Raw genomic sequence first — 18,995 nt, forward strand, 5'->3', positions numbered from 1 at the left:
TAAATAACACAAAATTTTTAAAGAAATTTACTTCAATGTGATTTCTTATGTAAGATTTTAATAAGAACATGATTTGTTAACATGAATGATAAAAAAAACACTGCATTTTAAAATATTAAACAGTTTTAACGAAGTGATTCATTTATTTATATATATATATATATATATAATATAAATATATATATATATATATATAAAATTATGCGTATAAATTTTGTATGCACAAATGTTTTTATATATTTTGAGTAGAGGCATTTTATTTAAATAAAAAAATATATCAACAGAAAGTAACAAATTTTAAAATACATTATTAATACACTGGAAACATAAAGACGCCTATGTATTCTTACAATTAGATATGGGTAACTTTCCAAGATGGCTATAAAATCAGATGCAATGTATATTTTGAAAGCCTATTTTCCATATAATTCAAAGTAACTCAAATATATATTAGTACACTATTCCCACCTTAAGAAATGAATGTATATCTGAATATAGAATAAAATTTCTAATATACTGAAGTATTTGATGTGATTTCTTTCGAAAAAAATGTAAAATGTAACTTTATACAATAAAATGTATATGAAAAAGTATAAAGGAAATTGTAACGGTTAAAAATGCGCGGTAAGCGAATGGAGAGCGCCGCGTAAATGTATCGCGCATGTGCACAGATTGCCAATTGTTCGTGAGTTTCGTCAGAAGCAGGGTTTGGGACGGGATAAATAAGTTTTTCCGCTTGTCGAACAGAGGGATAGAGAGGTAGAACGGAGAGGGAGAATTCTTTCAGTTTCTCAGTGGAAAACTGTGTTTTCCGTGTGCTGAGGGCCGGTGGCCGAGTGATGCACGCATATGTCTAGGCTCGGGGGGACTCAGGTTCTAGCCACAGCACAGGTGAAGAGGACGGCCGCTGATCACGCAGCGGTGTTAAACTTTGGTGCTGCAAAACGCAGCAAGCTGTCCGCCGTTGCGGTCACGGAGATCAACGAGATTGAAAACATGACGGATACGGCTGCAACCACAACTGATACTCAAAAAAGGGCCAATTTCTCGGCTTTAACCGTTGGGAATCCAAACGGCGTCAACAAGATTTCACCAAGTTTGGCAAGCGCGAAACCTGGTACAGCTAGAAAGCTCGTCATCAAAAACTTCAAAAGTAAGCAAGACCATGGGACATCCTAACCTCAAAATCAGCTGCTACCATTCGTGAAGATTCGTGGTGTAATTTATGGTTGGCAATATGCCTTCGTGAATTGCGACATTATTTTTAATACGACATTAGTACTTTTGTGACACTCTTTCAGCCCACGTTACGTAGCCGAGACCAAATTAGTCATAAATGCGATTAATAAAACTAAACTGACATAACCTAACTTGACATCATGAAAAACCGAAATGGATAAACGTTTGTAAGGCGCGTTATTTGTTTTTTTATGCTTTTACTAGAAGTTTCAGATTACCAATGGTTGTGTAATTAATTAAAAATATCATCTCATACATTTGCGTCTTTAATTTTATAGATTATTGTAGATGACTAATTAGAAACAATTATGAACAGAATATTTGAACAATGACAAAGTAGTGAAATATCAGAATGTAATTATAATCTTATTTTATTTCTCGGCTTTTTTATTTTTTCTTCCTTTAAAATAAATTATTTCTAAGGAAGATCAGTGTGTGATATTTATAAAAATATATTAAATTAATAATTAAACATTTGTACTGTATTAATTTCACTATATGTGTGATTAACTGGATATAAGATTTGTAACATACATGTTAATTTTATTACAGAATTTCATTAAATTTTATCAAAGAAAATTATATATATATGAATTATTGTATATTAGTAATGTATATATGTATATAAATTATTTATATACATTGTATATATAACAACATTTTTAAGAACAATATTTGTATATAAAGATACATTAAAAATTGTACATTTTATTTGTACATTGTAGATAAACCAAAATTGCCTGAAAATTACCAAGAGCAAACATGGGAGAAGTTGCAAGAAGCTGTAATTGCAATCCAGACCAGCAAAAGTATTCGTTATTCATTAGAAGAGCTTTATCAGGCAGTTGAAAATATGTGTAATCATAAGATGGCATCTACATTATATACAAAGTTAACAAGGTTAACAGAAGCTCATGTACAAGCAAATATAGAACAGTTTTTAGCAGAATCAATGGACAGGCATATATTCTTAAAAAAAATGAATGAATGTTGGCAATCACATTGCAGACAAATGATTATGATTAGAAGTATTTTTCTATATTTGGATAGAACATATGTATTACAAAATCCAAGTATTTTATCTATTTGGTATGTTTACAAATTTTTTGAATATTAAAAATGATTAGAAACATTCTTTATGCACATTACCTAATATTTCTGTTTTAGGGATATGGGTTTACATTTGTTTAGAGTGTATATTGTTCTGAATAACTTAGTTCAAACACGTACAGTGGAAGGATTACTTATGCTTATTGAAAAAGAGCGTCAAGGTGATACAGTGGATAGAACACTTCTTAAGTCTTTATTAAGAATGCTATCAGATCTACAAATCTACCAAGATGCCTTTGAAACTAAGTATGAATTTCTGTTTAATATCAACACAAATTGAAATAATATGTACGCTATATTTTTCATTATTGATTATATTTTGATTTTTATAGATTTTTGGTTGCTACTGAAAGACTATATGCTGCTGAAGGTCAACGACTGATGAATGAACACGATGTTCCTGAGTACTTAGCACACGTAGACAAACGGCTTCAAGAGGAAAACGAACGTTTGTTACATTACCTCGATGCATCTACAAAGTAAGTATTTACTTTTAATATATTGATATTTGATATTGTAACTATGATGTCATTGTTCATTTGTTATAGGTGGTCTTTGATACACACAGTGGAAAAGCAGTTATTATCTGAACATATTACTAGCATTTTACAAAAAGGATTAAGTGGTTTGCTGGATGAAAATAGAATTAATGATTTATCTTTACTTTATAATTTATATAGTCGAGTGAAAAACGGCCTTGTAGAACTTTGTCTAAATTTTAATTCTTATATTAAGGTATTTTACGAATTTTTAAATGTTACTCTATGAAAATTGAGAGATACACTTTTTGTTTTTGTTCACAGAAAAAAGGTAAAACCATAGTTATAGATCCAGAGAAAGATAAAACTATGGTTCAGGAACTCTTAGATTTCAAAGATAAAATGGACAATATAGTTAATACATGTTTTCATAAGAATGAAAAATTTGCAAATAGTTTAAAAGAAGCTTTTGAAGCCTTTATTAATCAACGTGCGAACAAACCTGCTGAATTAATAGGTATATAGCCTCCTTAATGAAACAATAGTATTTATTGTTTGTGTTATCTATCGTTAATTAATTTATCTCTACCTACAGCGAAATTTGTTGATTGCAAGTTAAGGGCGGGTAATAAAGAAGCGACAGAAGAAGAATTAGAAAGATTATTAGATAAAATCATGGTATTGTTCAGATTTATACATGGAAAAGATGTATTCGAGGCATTCTATAAAAAAGATTTGGCCAAACGTTTGTTAGTTGGTAAATCAGCTTCTGTTGATGCTGAAAAATCCATGTTATCTAAATTGAAACAAGAATGTGGTGGTGGCTTTACCAGTAAATTGGAAGGGATGTTTAAAGATATGGAACTTAGTAAAGATATTAATATTGCTTTTAAACAGGTAAGTATTATATTTATATTCAGTTATATATTGTCAACTTAAAATGCATATTGAGTATGTATTACGTATTTATTAATTAATTGTACAATTTTATATTGTGGATTAGTATGCAGGAAATTTGCAAAGCGAATTATCTGCTAGTAATTTGGATTTAACTGTTTCAATACTTACAATGGGTTATTGGCCAACATATCCTGTAATGGAAGTAACATTACCCCCAGAAATGGTTCAGTATCAAGATGTATTTAATAAATTCTATTTGGGAAAACATAGCGGTAGAAAATTACAATGGCAACCTACTTTGGGGCATTGTGTATTAAAAGCTTGGTTTAATCAGGTATTGTTTATGTATTGTAATAAATGTTTATTACATAGTCACATTAAATAGTATATATTAAATAATATATATTCCATAAAAACATTTTGCTTAAATGTCAAAACAGGGTAATAAGGAACTCCAAGTTTCTTTGTTTCAAGCATTGGTGTTAATCTTATTTAATGATGCTGATAACTTGTCTTTGGAAGATATAAAAGCAGCAACAAATATAGAAGATGGTGAACTTAGGAGAACTCTACAATCCTTAGCTTGTGGCAAAGCCAGAGTGTTACAAAAAAATCCAAGAGGAAGAGATGTTGCAGATAATGATAGATTTGTTTTTAACGCAGACTTTACAAATAAATTATTCAGGATTAAAATAAATCAAATACAAATGAAAGAAACGGTATAGAATAGTTCTTTAATTACTTTTTTCGTGTAATGTAAATTTCAACAATATATTGCTTACTTATTTATCCTTCTTCAGAACGAGGAACAAAAAGCTACAGAGGAAAGAGTCTATCAAGATAGACAATATCAGATAGATGCAGCTATTGTTAGAATTATGAAAATGAGAAAAACACTTTCGCACAATCTGTTGATTAGTGAACTGTACAATCAGCTCAAGTTTCCTGTAAAGGTATGTCATTAACTCATAAAATGATATATTCTAAATATCTGTGTACGTTTAATTATGTGTGAAAATTATTTTCAGCCTGCAGATTTGAAGAAAAGAATTGAATCTCTCATAGATAGGGATTACATGGAACGAGATAAAGATAATGCAAACGAGTACAATTACGTTGCATAACCTGAACCAAATGCCAAAGTCATTTTAGGCTGGGTGGTCACTGTGTTTCATAGCAAAAAACCAATTTGTTTTGGTGTTTGCCTATTGTGAATGTGACATATTAAATAAGGAAAAAATGGAAAACTTAAAACTGATTGAATGTTGGTACAATGTTGCATCATGTGGTCAGTTGATAAAAAAATTTAGAGTGGACTCTATTAATTTGGTTTTATAGTGCGTAATGAATACTGGACAATTAAGATCCTCTTTCAACTAGTGCTTTACCATTGTTATTCTTCTTTTGTTTCTGGATTTCGCTAAAAAAGGACCATGTGCAAAATATCTTAACTGATACAGCATTTAAAAAATATATCAACCGTTTTATATGCAGAACAATTTTTAACAGCATACGGATTTAAGAAAATAACATAATAAGAATATTCTAAGAATTAAAAATACGATGATCGAAAGTGAATAAAAATGCGTAATTTATAGCAAATGAAAGATATTATGTACTGTGGAATGTCGAACGTACTGGTCATTGAAATAATTTTAAACAAGTGGGAAATACATTATAAAATAAAGGTTCGTGTATTGAATAAAAAATACTTCATTATAGAATTTTAGAAATGTCGAAAAGAAAGACATAAAACACTACAGTATGTGCATATTGAAAAAATGAACGCCAAAATGTTTGAAGAAATCTTATTAAGAACATAATATTATGAATTTCTATAACAAATTTTTGTACATTACCTTATAATACAGAGTTTATAAATAAGGGGAAAATGCATAATTTGTACAAATGATGTCCATTTTTGTCAAAACAATAGTAAAGCAATATGTATGTGTAAATTTATAATAAAAATTTGATAATAATATGAAATACTCTGCAAGCATAGTACATGTTTTATTTATAAAGTGCATATTACTAGAATTGATATTTTTAAATACAATTTTCTGTACCAATAGATAATTTTTCCTGTTTTGAATAATATAAAAAGGAAGCAGTAAAAAGTGTTTCATATTATTATAAAATAATAAATGCTCTGCCACTAACTTTACAATTTTCACCATAAAATTATGATAACTATTTCGACAAGAATACAATAATATGATAGTTAATTACTTTTTACATATCTTTTGAGTTAAGTGTAGCTTGATAAAAATATAAGTTTATAAAAATGTATGTGTTTCCTATCTTTATATAAAAATTGAAAATTAATGTGATACAAATTATTTATGACTAGTTGCCAACTTGCTTTACACATAGTGTAATGTTCAAATTAATTAAAAACATGCGATTTCTTAATTTTATTTAAAATTTACATATTTCAATACTATGCTGTGTTGTACTTTATAACTATGCTCTATGAAGAATATCAAAAAACTTAAAAATATATGCTGTCCTCCTAATAACTTATATGATTTTCAATATAAGCTTCATTGTTATGTAAATTAATTATTATTATTCTTTAGTAACTCTGTATTACAAGGTTATTTCACAAATGCTTGTTAAAGAAATAATTTATAATTCATGTAAATGCTGTGCAAAATAAAATTTCTAGGAAGATAAAATATAAATGAAATTACTATAACTATACATATATTAAATCGAATACAGAATTTCTTACTGTCTCTTTTAGTGTAATCTGAAAACGAAGACAGATTATTGTAAAAAAAAAAGGTCCAGTGCTTTTTTGTGAATACAAATATCTAATTATATTCCATGAATTATATAAGAAAACACTTCCAGAAAAAAAGTAAACAGAATTTCGTAATGTAGAGATCGATTGAAGAAGAAATATTATTAATACTATCAATAAGATTTGAATCATCCAGTGGCTTGTTCAGTCGTTTTACGTCGATGTAATTACGAAATAGCTTATTAATGGAATTTTGTATAAACATGAAAAAGAATGTTAATGAATCTTTAGCTAATTTTAATGGAAGTCCTGATGGAGAGTTTTAATATAAATTAAAATCATCTCAAACGCAGTACATGGTAAACTCATACCAGAAGTCATTTTAAGAAACAGAGAAAAAAAATTATTATTGTTATATTAGAATTTTCTTATTTTATTCAATATTTTTTAACAATATCCTAAAAGGCTTTTTTTACTATTTAAAGCAAAATTGTCAACGATTGTTTTGAAATTGAACAATATTAAACAATAAATTGTATAAATATTGAATGTTCTTATAAGCTACCTTATACTGCGTTTCCTCTGTATTACGTTGAAAAACTTATTTTTGTGTAATCGTACGTAGATTTATCAAGATTGTAAATAGGGTAAGATTCCATACTTGTAATAAAATAAAAGAAAAAAACTCAAATTATGTTTTTTGCATGATACATTGATTATTTACATTTTATTTACAAGATAACATATCATATTATAAAATTATTTATGTTTTTAGAATTATGATCGAAATATTTATTTTAAATGTATCATACTTAATAAGCATTTTATTACAAAATCTTATTTTACTTTTATAAAAATAGTTTATAAATATTTTATTTTTCTGAAAAGATACCTTTCTAAATGTTATTTTCGATCGGCCTTCTTATCCTCTTAATTTTTCTACATGCTCCATTTTTATGTCAATTTCGAAAAGCAAAGATTTTGCGAAGTTACTAGCACTAGCTTCCTTATTCAAGAAGTCAGATACTAATTTAGAAGGCGGTTTTCCACCTCCATGTACTAAACATTCCTTTCGATATCGATCGCCTGCCGTTCGATTGAAGGGATCTGCTTGAAAGTATGTTTGCCATATCCAAGAAGCAATTGCTCGAGATACTAAATAGGAGTAATATTTCGCACCATATCCAACTAAATGAGAAAATCTTAATTGCCATGCCTGCAAATAAAATCTTCAATTTATAACAAATAAATGAAGATTCTTTTATTATAGAAATTAAAAATGGCAAAAAATACGTACTGTATTTTCGACATAAGGAAGCTCATAGTATTTACCCTGTATTTCTTTTAAAATTTCGGTTGATGGCTTTTCTAATGGGGCACTGTGATAAACTTGATCTAACATGCTATAATATATTTGATTTTGTAATTCAGAAGCACAAAATATGTTCTTTGAGGCATATAATTTATCTAATAATGTTATTGGTATTTGTTCCAAAGTTTGGAAGTGTTTAGCAAACGTGGATACAACCTAATAGATATCATAATACATGTCATATGATCAAAAAAATAAAATTCATTTAATAATTATTTAAGTTGCAAGAATATAACTTACTCTTGGATCACTTGCAAAATATTCCATTAAAACACTTGGAACCTCTGCAAAATCTGTGCTGCATCTGGTTCCAGTTACATGTTGGTATTTTGTTCTACCTAACATAGAATGTAATGCATGGCCCATTTCATGGAATAAATTTTCTACAGAGGCAGGAGTAAGTAAACATGGTTTTGACCATGTTGGAACTGGCAATGATAACATTAATACTACTATCGGATTCTGAAATCAAATATTTGAATAGTGATTAAAATTTTGTTAAATTAATATTTTATATTTTATATATTTCTTATTTGTTTAAGCTATACTTGATAAGATCCATCTGGAAGTTGCCTTCCACCTCTAATGGTAAAGTGACAATCTTGATTAGGTTTCCCTTCTCTTTCAAAGAAATCACAGTATATATAACCCAAAACCTCTCCATTTTCGTCTATTACAGCAATTTTATGTACATTGCTTGCCCAAACTTCACCACATAAAACTGGTACATACTCCAATCGAATGCCATACAATGCTTGTATTAATATATTAATACCATCCATGCAAGCACCAAGTGAAAAATATGGAGCAAATTCAGTAATGGACATATTCAACCAAGTCCTTTTTGCTTTTGTTGTGAAATATGCTGTATCCCACGGCATTATTTTCTACATACGAAAAATAAAAATGTTTAAAAACAGAAGATAGTGTAATTTATTTTCATAATTTAATAAATTTGGTAAACCTGTTTTACAGGCGATTCAGCGTCTTTCATCTTTTGCATCTCATTAAAATCTTGCATTGCTCTAAGTTTTAGATTATTATTTAAAATATTAAGGAATTCATATATTACTTCAGGTCTTTCTACAGTACTTCCTTTAACAGCTCTATAAATTATTCACTTTTAATACATAATAAATATAGCTAATGTTAGCTGGTTTTAATTAATTTCATTTGTATCAACAAATGTTTGAAACTACCGGTGAGCATAGGATGGGAAACCACATAGTTTAGCCAAAATGTGTCTGGAGTTCAAAAGTTCTTGTAGAAGATATTCTTGTTCTTCATCAGGATATAGAAATATACGATATGCTGTTTCTCTAACAAGATTATTAGGAGAATCTACATAAAGTCCTTGAACATGTATTTTATTATCTTTCTGTGTGAAACTGTGAAACATTTAAAAAAATATTCAAATCTCATATGAAAGAAATACATTGTTATTTTCAAAATTATTTAATTGCAATACTTACTATTGCCTTACATTAAGTGGAACAAAATTAGCATCTACTGCTCTTGGATTACTAGTACCTGCCATAAATTTCTGGCCTACCTATGTTCAAAAAATACAATCATATAAAAAGTTGACAAACATAATGTAATACAATGTAATATTATAATATATACTTGTAACGTATAATAATTCAACTGTACAACTTTTTCTCTTATAGACTCTGGTAAATGAATAGCACATAATTCAAAATCAGACAAGAATAATGTTGCAACATGTTTATCCACTAGAGATGTTTCTTGAGTATCTCCATTGTACACAACATGTTTTAATGCATTATACAATTCACGATGAGTATTTAACCTGACAAATTTTTAAGTAATTTTCATATTATTTAAAGATAGTGTTTAAAAATAATATAAATATTGATTGATTATATAGTTTTTACAAAAAGGTAATTACTTCTCTACAATACCACTAACAAATAGACAAGTATTCTCTGCAGCTGTAACAAACTGCTTTTCTGGATGTGCAACTCTAATGAACTCTGCTAAATCTGCAACTTTACATAACGTATCAGACATATCATCAAAAATTTCCACCATTTTTCGTTTTCTATTTTGACTTATAGATTCTGTTATAAGTGCATCTGTTTGAGATATTGCTTGGTCTTTTAAAATATTAAATCCTTCTGATGTCTTTAACTCAGGTATTCCAAATAGTCCCTATATATACAATAGCAATACAGAAGAATTTTAAAACTTTTAATATATTGTTTAAAATAGCTATAGATATCATAAGAAATAAAAATTACTCACAGTTTCCTTTTTTAAGAAATCAAAACCATATTTTTCTTTACTAATGGAATTGAATGCTGTTGCTAGAGATGACCATGTATTAACATTTCTGTGTCTTTTATAATTTCTTGAAAATTGTTTTCTTAATACTTGAATCATCTTTCATAATCTACTAAATATCTTATACTGGTAGAAATTATAATGTTCATTCAAAAATAATGAAAGTTGAAACCTTCAAACACATTCAAATAATCAGTTGGCATGCTGTAATGATAAAACGTGAAATTGGGACGTTTATCCAAAAAATAAAAAGCAGTATGCTAATGTAAAGAAAAATATAAAAATATAAAAAAATAAAAAGAATTATTATTAAAAAATCGTTATAACTTTGTTTCACGAATATACATATATGCCTTAGTTATTATATGTTACATATATGTAATTAGTTTGATAGTTTGATTTGTTTTTATTTGTATGTATTAATAAAATGACAGATATTTTCAAAATTTAGAATAAGATAAGGTTACAATTAAATTTCTATTAAAGAACAATAACATACATGCAAGAGGTTATACGTACGATGATTTTATTATAATTAAGGCTACAATCAGAGCCAGAGCCCTACCACGGTTACGTTATTTATATCATACCGAACTATAGTTATCCGAGTCAGTCTGAAAGTCCGAATATACTCTAGTAACCAGTGTAGCTTATATTCGTTCATCAACGAATCAAACGCGTTAAAATCAATGGTTGTACATTATACTGCTCGCCATTGGTCGTCCAATGTCATCCGTATTTATCCGTATACGTTATTCAAATCAATTTAATTTTTTTGCCCGATTATTTATTAAATTTTTCTTTAGTTCCACCCACATAGAATATAAAAAAATGTTTCTATATTCAATCTAAAATATTCTTAGAATCGATTCGGTTGATTCAACAGATCTTGAAACAAATTATGATATACTCCTCTTTTCAAATAAAGATTTTATTTTTCCCGCTCTAATCTATCACTTTTAATAGGACTGTCCACGAAAAGAATTGTCCATGAGATAGTAAGAATCTACGAATCTATGTCCATTTTATATATATAGTATGTACCACAGAACTGATCGTCCAAATATCCATCCATTTTGTTGTTCATGTACGGTCGAAGTATGTATATGAACGAGGAGATAGTCATTCGAATACGCACCAGTGTAACCGTAACCTAATATCAGATAATACATAAATACTTGATCGTTTTAATTTAGTGTTTGTAAAAATCACACGATGTTTCATAAGGTTCGACAAATATCGATAATATATTAAATAATTCTGTCGTAAAAGTGAAACGATATGTTTTATATCGAATGTGCATATAGAATTATGTGGTTATATTCCCTTTTAAGTTGCATCTATAGTAAAATATACATAAAGTGTGACTACTGAATAAATATCGAGGATTAGATGAAATCTTGTATGATAAAGTTATTGAAATATTAAATTAATTAGCGTCGTTTGAAATTAATTATGAGGCTAATAATTTGTTACTTGAAATAACAAAATCCTTCAATTATATTAATGTATATACACAGATGCACAATTAATTATATGTCGATAATTTATTTTTTACCTAAATTGCAAACTTAAAAAAATATTTAGTTTTATAAAACTATGATCTTTTTAAATTTGTCTGCATATATTAGTATATTCTGTCATATATAATGTACAATTCTTCTAAAGAAATTAATATTATATAATTTATTACATTTCACCAAGTTTAAAATTTAGGGAGACGTAAAATTAAAAAGTATTATACATAGATATTTCATCTACGAAAGAATTAAATGCATTCTCGAGTACATATTCTGTATTAAAAAATTTAATATTTTTTTCTACCTCATATTCAACTATTTTGCAAACTAACATTACATATTTTTATCTTTCTATACGAAGAAATGGTAGTGTTATTTATTAAGTACTGTCTTAATAATTAACGTGAAAGCGTGTAAGAATGGCATCTTCTGAAATTAATGATCTATTGCGTGGACCTTTAGTAACATGGGTAAGTTTTTTATTTCCTAGAATTTTATGATTTATTTTCTATGATTCATGATATTAGTTTTAAAAGATTTTTGACTATTATTATTAATCCTATTAATGAGAATTAGTTAATGAAATATACTTTTTTATATAACAGTTTGCCAGTTGCTTAGAGGATCCTAACTTATTAAGCAATTACAATGATTTGGTGGATGGTGTATTATTACATAATGTATATTTGCAAATGTAAGTATTTCTATGTATTTAAATTTGTCTTGACTTTTTTTCTTACAAAAATCTATATTTAGTATTCTTACATGTTTTATATCTCATAGAGATCCAGAACCACTGTATAATGCAGTAATACCTTCAAAAGGAAATATAATAACTCGCATGAAAAACTTGCAAGTCGTAGTAGATAATATGAAACAATTTTATGAAGAAGAATTAAGTCATTTAATCCTGAAGTTACCAGATATAATAAGTTTAGGCAAGGAGCCGCAATCATTTATTGGTGAAATGAAATTGTTATTATTATTACTCCTTGGTTGTGCTGTCCAGTGTCCTAACAAAGAAAAATTTATCACTAATATTAAAGCATTAAATGTTCAGACTCAACTTGCAATAGTAGAATGTATTAAACAGGTATGTTTTCTAGATTTTTATATCATTGTCTACACTAAGTGTGATAACAAAATTTAACAATACTTTACTAGGTCACAGATCATCAAAACATAGTTATTAATGAAGATTCATTGGATAATTTAGATATAAGATATTTATTTGCAAAAATGAGAGTGCTTAGTCAAGAACTAGATTTATATCGTCAGGTAATTTTATTTTATCAATATTATCTTTTAACAAAATGTTTTATTAAGAATGTATAAAATATTACTGATATAACAGAAATGGAGGGATGTTGTTATAAACGGAGGTTTGGGAGCTGAAGAAATAAACAAAGTGCAACAATCTAACCCTGTTGTTAAATCAGAACGTGATGATAATCATCACTATGCAGTTGAATTGGCTGACTGCAAATCGAGAGTCAGAAAACACCGACAAGAATTGTATATATTATCTCTTTTATGTATATATATTTTTAGTTATTTTTATGCTTAATCTATTTTTTTTTTTGTGATATATTTGCAGAGAAGAAAAAACAGAAGCATTGTTGGAATGTAAAGAAGAACTCGAGTGCCATAAGATGTTATTAACCAAATTAAGACAAGAGGTAAAGCATCATATTTTCTGTACATATTAATTTTTTTAGTAAGTATTAATAATATATAAATTTTTATTCTTGTTTCAGAACCAAGAATTAATGCATGAAGCACGCACAGCAAAGTCTTATAGAGACGAATTAGATGCGGTAATGGAAAGAGCAGATCGTGCCGATCGATTGGAATTAGAAGTAGTAAGATATAAAGAAAAACTTACAGATATAGAATTTTATAAAACACGCATAGAGGAGCTACGTGAAGATAATAGGTATTTTAGATATATTTCGTTTAGTATATATAAGTATATAGTATATATTGTACATATATTTCGAATATAATTTCATTATATTTTCTTTATATGAAATATCACCCTATCTCATTTATTTTAGAGTTTTGATAGAGACTAGGGAAATGCTAGAGGATCAGTTAAATTCATCAAGAAGGAGGGCAGATAAAGTACTGGAACTCGAGTCTGAAATTCTTAAATTTAAACAATTAGTGAATGACATGGCATTGGAACGTGCAGCTGATAAAGAAAAATATCAAGAGTTAATTGAAGAAAACACTCAATTACATAAATTAACGAAAGCTGCCGCAAATGAAGCTGTCTTAGATAGTTCTATAAGTGATTCTGAAGAACCAGGTAATAAGGAAAATTATTTTTAATATACATTAACACCTTATTTATCGATCGTATATAAATATAATGTAGATTTGTATATTATTTAGCACATACTGATAATAGGCTGTCTGAACAATTGACAAATAATGCACAAACACGGGCTTTGAAACTTGAATTAGAAAATCGTCGATTGGTTAATTTAATAGACTCCTTAAAAGAAAGTTCCTTTCATGAAAATTCATCTCGTGTGTTGGAATTAGAAAAAGAAAAGAAGAAGCTGCAATTGAAGATCGAATCGTTAAATGATAATATTGAAAGATTAACACAACAAAATTCGGATTTAGAATTGGTTTGGAAGCAAGCACTCGAAGAAAACAAAAAATTACAGAACTCATTACAAAATCAAAGGACGTCATCCGAGAAACAACAACAGGAGTTCCAAGTATATCATAAAAATTCTATGTATGGTATCTTGATATTTTAATATTTAACGTTTTTTTTTTTGTTTATCAATTTTTAGACTCAACATACGAAAATGATAGAACTGGAAAAAAATTGCGACACAGCAGTGAAAGAAAAACAACGAGTTCAGTCTTTATTGGAAAGCGTACAAAGACGAGCAGATGATTTAGAACGTAGTTTAGAGCTTGTCAATCAAAAAGTTGAAGAATTAAAAATTATAGAAAATAACGTAAAAGAAATTAATTCCAAGTGTCTTGATTTTGAATCAAAACTTGTGGCAGTAGAACGAGAGAAAGATATAGCACAGCGCGATGTGCATCGATATCGAGAAACAATAGAAGTATGAATTTTATAAGATATTTTTACTGGAGTGATTAATTGTTCTGTGATTTTTTATTCTTAATCTATAGTTTTTTTAAACTACTACTTTAAATTAAAGTTACGCATGTATAAGCTCAGTTCCCTTATCACTGTTGTCACCGTTTTGTTTTAAAAATTGTCAACATCATTTGTCCGCGGGAGCAACAAGTGTCTTTGTTCACGAGAGTCAATTTGAGTGGCTCTATCTTTGATTATATTATTCTATAATATTTCAGTTTATATTCTAAATTACAATGTTCTAATTTTTCTGTTAAAAGTTATTCTATAATTTTAATTTTTTAAAGTATTGAATTAAATTTTACCTAACGAAATAAATTTCAGGAAAAAGATGTTGCATTAGATAAAGCAACAAATAGTATTGAAGTTCTAGAAAGGAAAGTAATGCAACTTGAACAGGAACTTCATGATTCTGTTACACAAATTTCAAGGTATAAAGTATTTCACATGAAATATATATGCTTATTTAATATAGGAATATCTTTTGCAAAATTATTTATTTTTAGATTACAAGAAATTGAAAGATCTAGTAAGGAGCTTGATTCACGAGCAGCTATTGATAGGGAAACGTTAGAAATTCTGCAATCGAATTTAGTAGCTGAAAAATTGAATACTCAACAATTATATACAGTTCTAGAAAAACTTGGACTCAGTGATAACATGTTGTTGTCATTGCCATTGGATAATATTGTTAAAAAGTAATGAAATTTCAAATTCTTGAACAAAGTTTAATATGAAAGAAGCTACTAAATGTCAATTATTAATTAATAATTACAGAATCGCGCAAATTCCGGAAGTCGTCGATTATATAAGAAAATCAAATAATTCCTGCTGTTGTGAAAAGTCAGTATCTGAAACTACAAATTCCGAGAATAATGCAACTAATAATATTCATAATACACTAGAAGCAACAGTAGAAGCACTCAAGGTATGTTGAAGCCGTACAGATAAAGTATAATTAAAGTAAAAAGATATTTTTCATAATTTTACAAAACATAATGATATACAATATAATTTTTTACTTTTACTTCTAGAAAGAACAGGAACATTTAAATGTGAAATTGGCTGCTGCACAAGTAGCATCGGAAAATCTCCTGTCTGAAAATGCGAAACTTCAAGTACAGATAACAACATTACAGTCTCAAAATAATTCTTTAGCAGCACAACATACAGCCTTGCAACTTGCAAATTCACAACTTGTTGCTGAAAAAGAAGAAGTAAGTATTTGAAATTAATTTTTTTTAAATATGTTTTTGAATATTGAGAATTACATTTTTTATTCTAGTTGTTGAAAGAACGCAGTGCTCATCAACAAATATACACCCAACTGGTTCATGATCAAGTCACTTTACAATCTTTGCACGAACAATTAAATAACGAATATGAAAATCTTTTTCACGAACACGATGCTCTCAAGTCAAATTTACGAGACGTAAAAAATGAAGTTAGAATGTTACGCGAATCTTATGAAGGATTGAAAGGAAAAAATAAGACATTACAAACTGAAAAGGAATCATTGGTGAATGATGCAAAGAGTTTGAATAACTTGAGAGGAGAACATTCAAAGCTGAAGGTAGTAAACAAATGTTAAAGGCAGGTACTATTATTGTATTGAATTACGAATTTACTTTTTTAATTATTTTAGGATGATTTTAGAAATCTGTATACTGCTACAGAAAAATTGAAAATGGAGTATAGAAATTTACAAGAGGATTATAGGAAAAACAAAATTGAAACGAATCGACTAAGCCTTAAGTTAACAGAAATGCAAGGCGAGCTTAGCAGTAGAGATGAAAGATGTTCTAATTTAGAACTTCAAATTAATAAATTAAATCAACGATGTGAGGTACTAACAAATGTTTATGTTGGGTTATTTAATAATGCATTTAATATATATTTATTGCTATCTTACACATTTCCTTTTAGGTGTTATTGCATATGAATTCCGGCTTAGATAATGATAGACGATCGTTGATGGATCATATTACTTTGTTGTTTAGCCAATATCATGAACTTTTGACTCATTCTCTTGAAGATAAAGAACATTATCACATGGAAGAAAAAATATATACGTTAGTACTTTAAAATGACAATATTTAAATAATATTCCTATGATAGCTAATATGTTAATGCGATAATTTTTATTACAGAGACAAAGTGAATCATTTATATAGACAAAAAGAAAAATTGGAAGACAAAATAATGGAACATTATAGAAAGTTAGATAGTTGTACTCCAAAAAAGTAAGTCCATTTACTTTTGTATACAATTTTATTTATTATGAAAAATTTAAAATATATATTTTTAATTGTACACTTTCTTAATTTGTAATATACCTTCTTTACATGTGTATTGAAGAAAAGGATTTGGAGCTAACTTCGTTCGAAGAGTTCGAAAAGTTGGATCTGAGTTTCTCAATAAGGTAAGCAAATTGATACAAAAGCATCTAATACAAAAACAAATGAATGTTATAAACTTTATGTTTAAACTCTGCATAAATTAGAATCGGCGATCTTGGGCGGAAGATCTCAAAAACTCAGAAGGAAAACCTTATGAATCAGAATCTGGTGGAAATGACTCTGACGCTAGTACAGAAGATCACCGTTTAGCAGGTAAATATGATCTTATTGGAAACGTATAAGTTAAAAATAAAAGAATATTAATAAAACAATTCTATGAAATCAATTAAAGGATCAACTAGAGCTCTTGGATCAGATACATTGTCTCTTGGTCATCCAGGGACTAGAAGAACAGTGTATTACACTGATGATTCTCCACCACCATCAACTACCGTACCAGTATGAATTTATTAATTTACAGTTCTATGATCTTTTTATCTTTTAATTCTAGTGGAATATTTTTCGGATATCTGAAATAAATATTACAGGAACAGGGAGATGATAGACGGTCTATATTATTGGAACAAACTTCGCGATCGGAGGTGCAAGTAGAACCACGACCGGTTCTGATATACAATAAAGTATCAGCAGTTATAAACGAATCAAACAATCTTAACAATAGTGGAATGAAGGATGTAGGGCAAGAAGAAACAATTATAGAAACTCCTGTAGACAAAGATTCAAAAGTAGGTAATCAAGTGTGGTACGAATATGGTTGTGTATGATCTTACGCTGCTTCCATCTATTTGTGTACTTGCCACGAAAAAAAATCGTATTTTGTACTTTATCGATTTTTTTACTTTTTAATTCAATGAATGTTTTGCATAAATCCGTATAAATGGTCCAATGTTTTAAAAGACATATAGTACTAATTTACGCATATAAGTGTTCGCGAGTTCCTAGAAAGTTTTGTATGAGGGTAATATAAGTTATCAATTTATTTTGAAATTCGATATTTATTTTAAATATTTGGTAATTTTAATACGTTTTACTATTATTATAACCTTTTATTATTATTATTTAAGGTTAAGGTTATTAGCATAACCTTATGCATTTATATTGACGCGCGTTTATAAAGGATTGATGAATAACCAATAATGTGCTATATATGTGTATATCAATCTATAAGTAACAAAGCGAGAGTATTCTCTTTTGAAAACAGTGTAACAACTATGTATAGCATTAAGGTGACCTAAATATTCGATAAATATTGCCAATGTACAATTAGTTTTTAACCATCAGTCGTTAACTAATTGTATTAATTTTACTGCCCTTCGCATTTATAAAATACGTAAAATAGTAGAATTATAAATGTTAAAAAATTGCATTGTTTTAACCATACTTAATTACTTCTTTCTCCACAATACTGTACATTCTATATATTTCTTTTAATAAGAAAGAAAACTTTCATCTTCAGAAGTATTTTTTGAATTGGATACAGTTTTATATTGCAAACGTTATTGAATATTATAATCTATATAAAACTTTACAAAACCAGTAAACAAATTAAAAATTTCTGATTGTTACAGAATATATATTTAATCAATATATTTTATAACGATGAAAAAGAGAATTTTTTATGTCTTTTATTCACTAGGTTTTTAATATTGAAGAAATTAATGGGTTAAATGAATGATGCACCTTGATACAGTCTCACGGTTGAAAGTCTCACGAGTTTCATCGTCGGGGGAACGCGTAACTCAATATTTTTTGTTATTTTCTTCCAAGTTGGGAACAAGAGGTTCTGACTAAAAAAAGCTGACCACCGTCTGTTCAAACCCTTCCTAAAT

At 28.0% G+C, this 18,995-nt stretch overlaps 3 protein-coding genes across 7 annotated transcripts; 2 read left to right on the plus strand and 1 right to left on the minus strand.

The window, feature by feature from the left end:
- Positions 1-660: 660 nt before the first annotated feature.
- On the plus strand, positions 661-4,968 carry LOC117207789 (cullin-4B). 3 transcript variants are annotated; one of them, XM_033448352.1, is made up of 11 exons: positions 661-1,153; positions 1,965-2,328; positions 2,407-2,595; positions 2,682-2,828; positions 2,898-3,084; positions 3,153-3,345; positions 3,424-3,725; positions 3,832-4,062; positions 4,169-4,447; positions 4,529-4,681; positions 4,757-4,968. In XM_033448352.1, exons 1-11 carry the CDS (start codon positions 850-852, stop codon positions 4,850-4,852), a joined length of 2,445 nt encoding a protein of 814 aa, XP_033304243.1. In that variant the 5' UTR covers positions 661-849; the 3' UTR covers positions 4,853-4,968. The 3 variants fall into 3 exon arrangements, with proteins under 3 accessions (XP_033304243.1, XP_033304245.1, XP_033304246.1); XM_033448354.1 differs by having other exon boundaries at positions 1,011-1,593; XM_033448355.1 differs by having other exon boundaries at positions 1,011-1,406.
- A 2,299-nt stretch (positions 4,969-7,267) lies between these two features.
- LOC117207790 (mitochondrial intermediate peptidase) lies at positions 7,268-10,814 on the minus strand. Of its 2 annotated transcripts, none has more exons than XM_033448357.1 (11): positions 10,676-10,814; positions 10,118-10,360; positions 9,762-10,024; positions 9,476-9,662; positions 9,322-9,401; positions 9,049-9,237; positions 8,814-8,955; positions 8,398-8,736; positions 8,090-8,311; positions 7,775-8,005; positions 7,268-7,693 (listed from the first exon to the last, which is right to left on the minus strand). In XM_033448357.1, exons 2-11 carry the CDS (start codon positions 10,253-10,255, stop codon positions 7,400-7,402), a joined length of 2,085 nt encoding a protein of 694 aa, XP_033304248.1. In that variant the 5' UTR covers positions 10,256-10,360; positions 10,676-10,814; the 3' UTR covers positions 7,268-7,399. The 2 variants fall into 2 exon arrangements, with proteins under 2 accessions (XP_033304248.1, XP_033304247.1); XM_033448356.1 differs by having other exon boundaries at positions 10,656-10,779.
- Positions 10,815-11,225: 411 nt separating this feature from the next.
- On the plus strand, positions 11,226-18,153 carry LOC117207787 (protein Daple). Of its 2 annotated transcripts, XM_033448349.1 has the most exons (23): positions 11,226-11,383; positions 12,038-12,146; positions 12,282-12,370; positions 12,460-12,769; positions 12,841-12,954; positions 13,031-13,191; positions 13,274-13,355; positions 13,434-13,612; positions 13,734-13,987; positions 14,074-14,408; positions 14,487-14,768; positions 15,131-15,237; positions 15,313-15,504; positions 15,584-15,734; positions 15,841-16,023; positions 16,092-16,379; positions 16,452-16,652; positions 16,733-16,878; positions 16,957-17,049; positions 17,165-17,228; positions 17,310-17,418; positions 17,498-17,604; positions 17,694-18,153. In XM_033448349.1, the coding sequence occupies exons 2-23, from the start codon at positions 12,096-12,098 to the stop codon at positions 17,928-17,930; spliced, it is 3,735 nt and encodes a 1,244-aa protein (XP_033304240.1). In that variant the 5' UTR covers positions 11,226-11,383; positions 12,038-12,095; the 3' UTR covers positions 17,931-18,153. The 2 variants fall into 2 exon arrangements, with proteins under 2 accessions (XP_033304240.1, XP_033304241.1); XM_033448350.1 differs by lacking the exons at positions 17,310-17,418; positions 17,498-17,604; positions 17,694-18,153 and having other exon boundaries at positions 16,957-17,053.
- Positions 18,154-18,995: the final 842 nt, after the last annotated feature.

This window comes from Bombus bifarius, unplaced genomic scaffold, assembly GCF_011952205.1.
Source record: "Bombus bifarius isolate JDL3187 unplaced genomic scaffold, Bbif_JDL3187 scf7180000008046, whole genome shotgun sequence".
NCBI lineage: Eukaryota > Metazoa > Arthropoda > Insecta > Hymenoptera > Apidae > Bombus > Bombus bifarius.

Excerpts from the sequence above, each read along its gene's own strand:
- LOC117207790 (XM_033448357.1), bottom strand. The coding sequence starts at position 10,255 with ATGATTCAAGTATTAAGAAAACAATTTTCAAGAAATTATAAAAGACAC. Across the intron at positions 9,238-9,321 it reads CCACTTAATGTAAGGCAATA|TTTCACACAGAAAGATAATA; the intron begins GTAAGTATTGCA and ends AATGTTTCACAG. Across the intron at positions 8,737-8,813 it reads CTGAATCGCCTGTAAAACAG|AAAATAATGCCGTGGGATAC; the intron begins GTTTACCAAATT and ends TTTCGTATGTAG.
- LOC117207789 (XM_033448352.1), top strand. The coding sequence starts at position 850 with ATGTCTAGGCTCGGGGGGACTCAGGTTCTAGCCACAGCACAGGTGAAG. Across the intron at positions 3,726-3,831 it reads TTAATATTGCTTTTAAACAG|TATGCAGGAAATTTGCAAAG; the intron begins GTAAGTATTATA and ends ATTGTGGATTAG. Across the intron at positions 4,682-4,756 it reads AGCTCAAGTTTCCTGTAAAG|CCTGCAGATTTGAAGAAAAG; the intron begins GTATGTCATTAA and ends AATTATTTTCAG.
- LOC117207787 (XM_033448349.1), top strand. The coding sequence starts at position 12,096 with ATGGCATCTTCTGAAATTAATGATCTATTGCGTGGACCTTTAGTAACA. Across the intron at positions 13,988-14,073 it reads AAGTGATTCTGAAGAACCAG|CACATACTGATAATAGGCTG; the intron begins GTAATAAGGAAA and ends TATATTATTTAG. Across the intron at positions 14,769-15,130 it reads GATATCGAGAAACAATAGAA|GAAAAAGATGTTGCATTAGA; the intron begins GTATGAATTTTA and ends AATAAATTTCAG.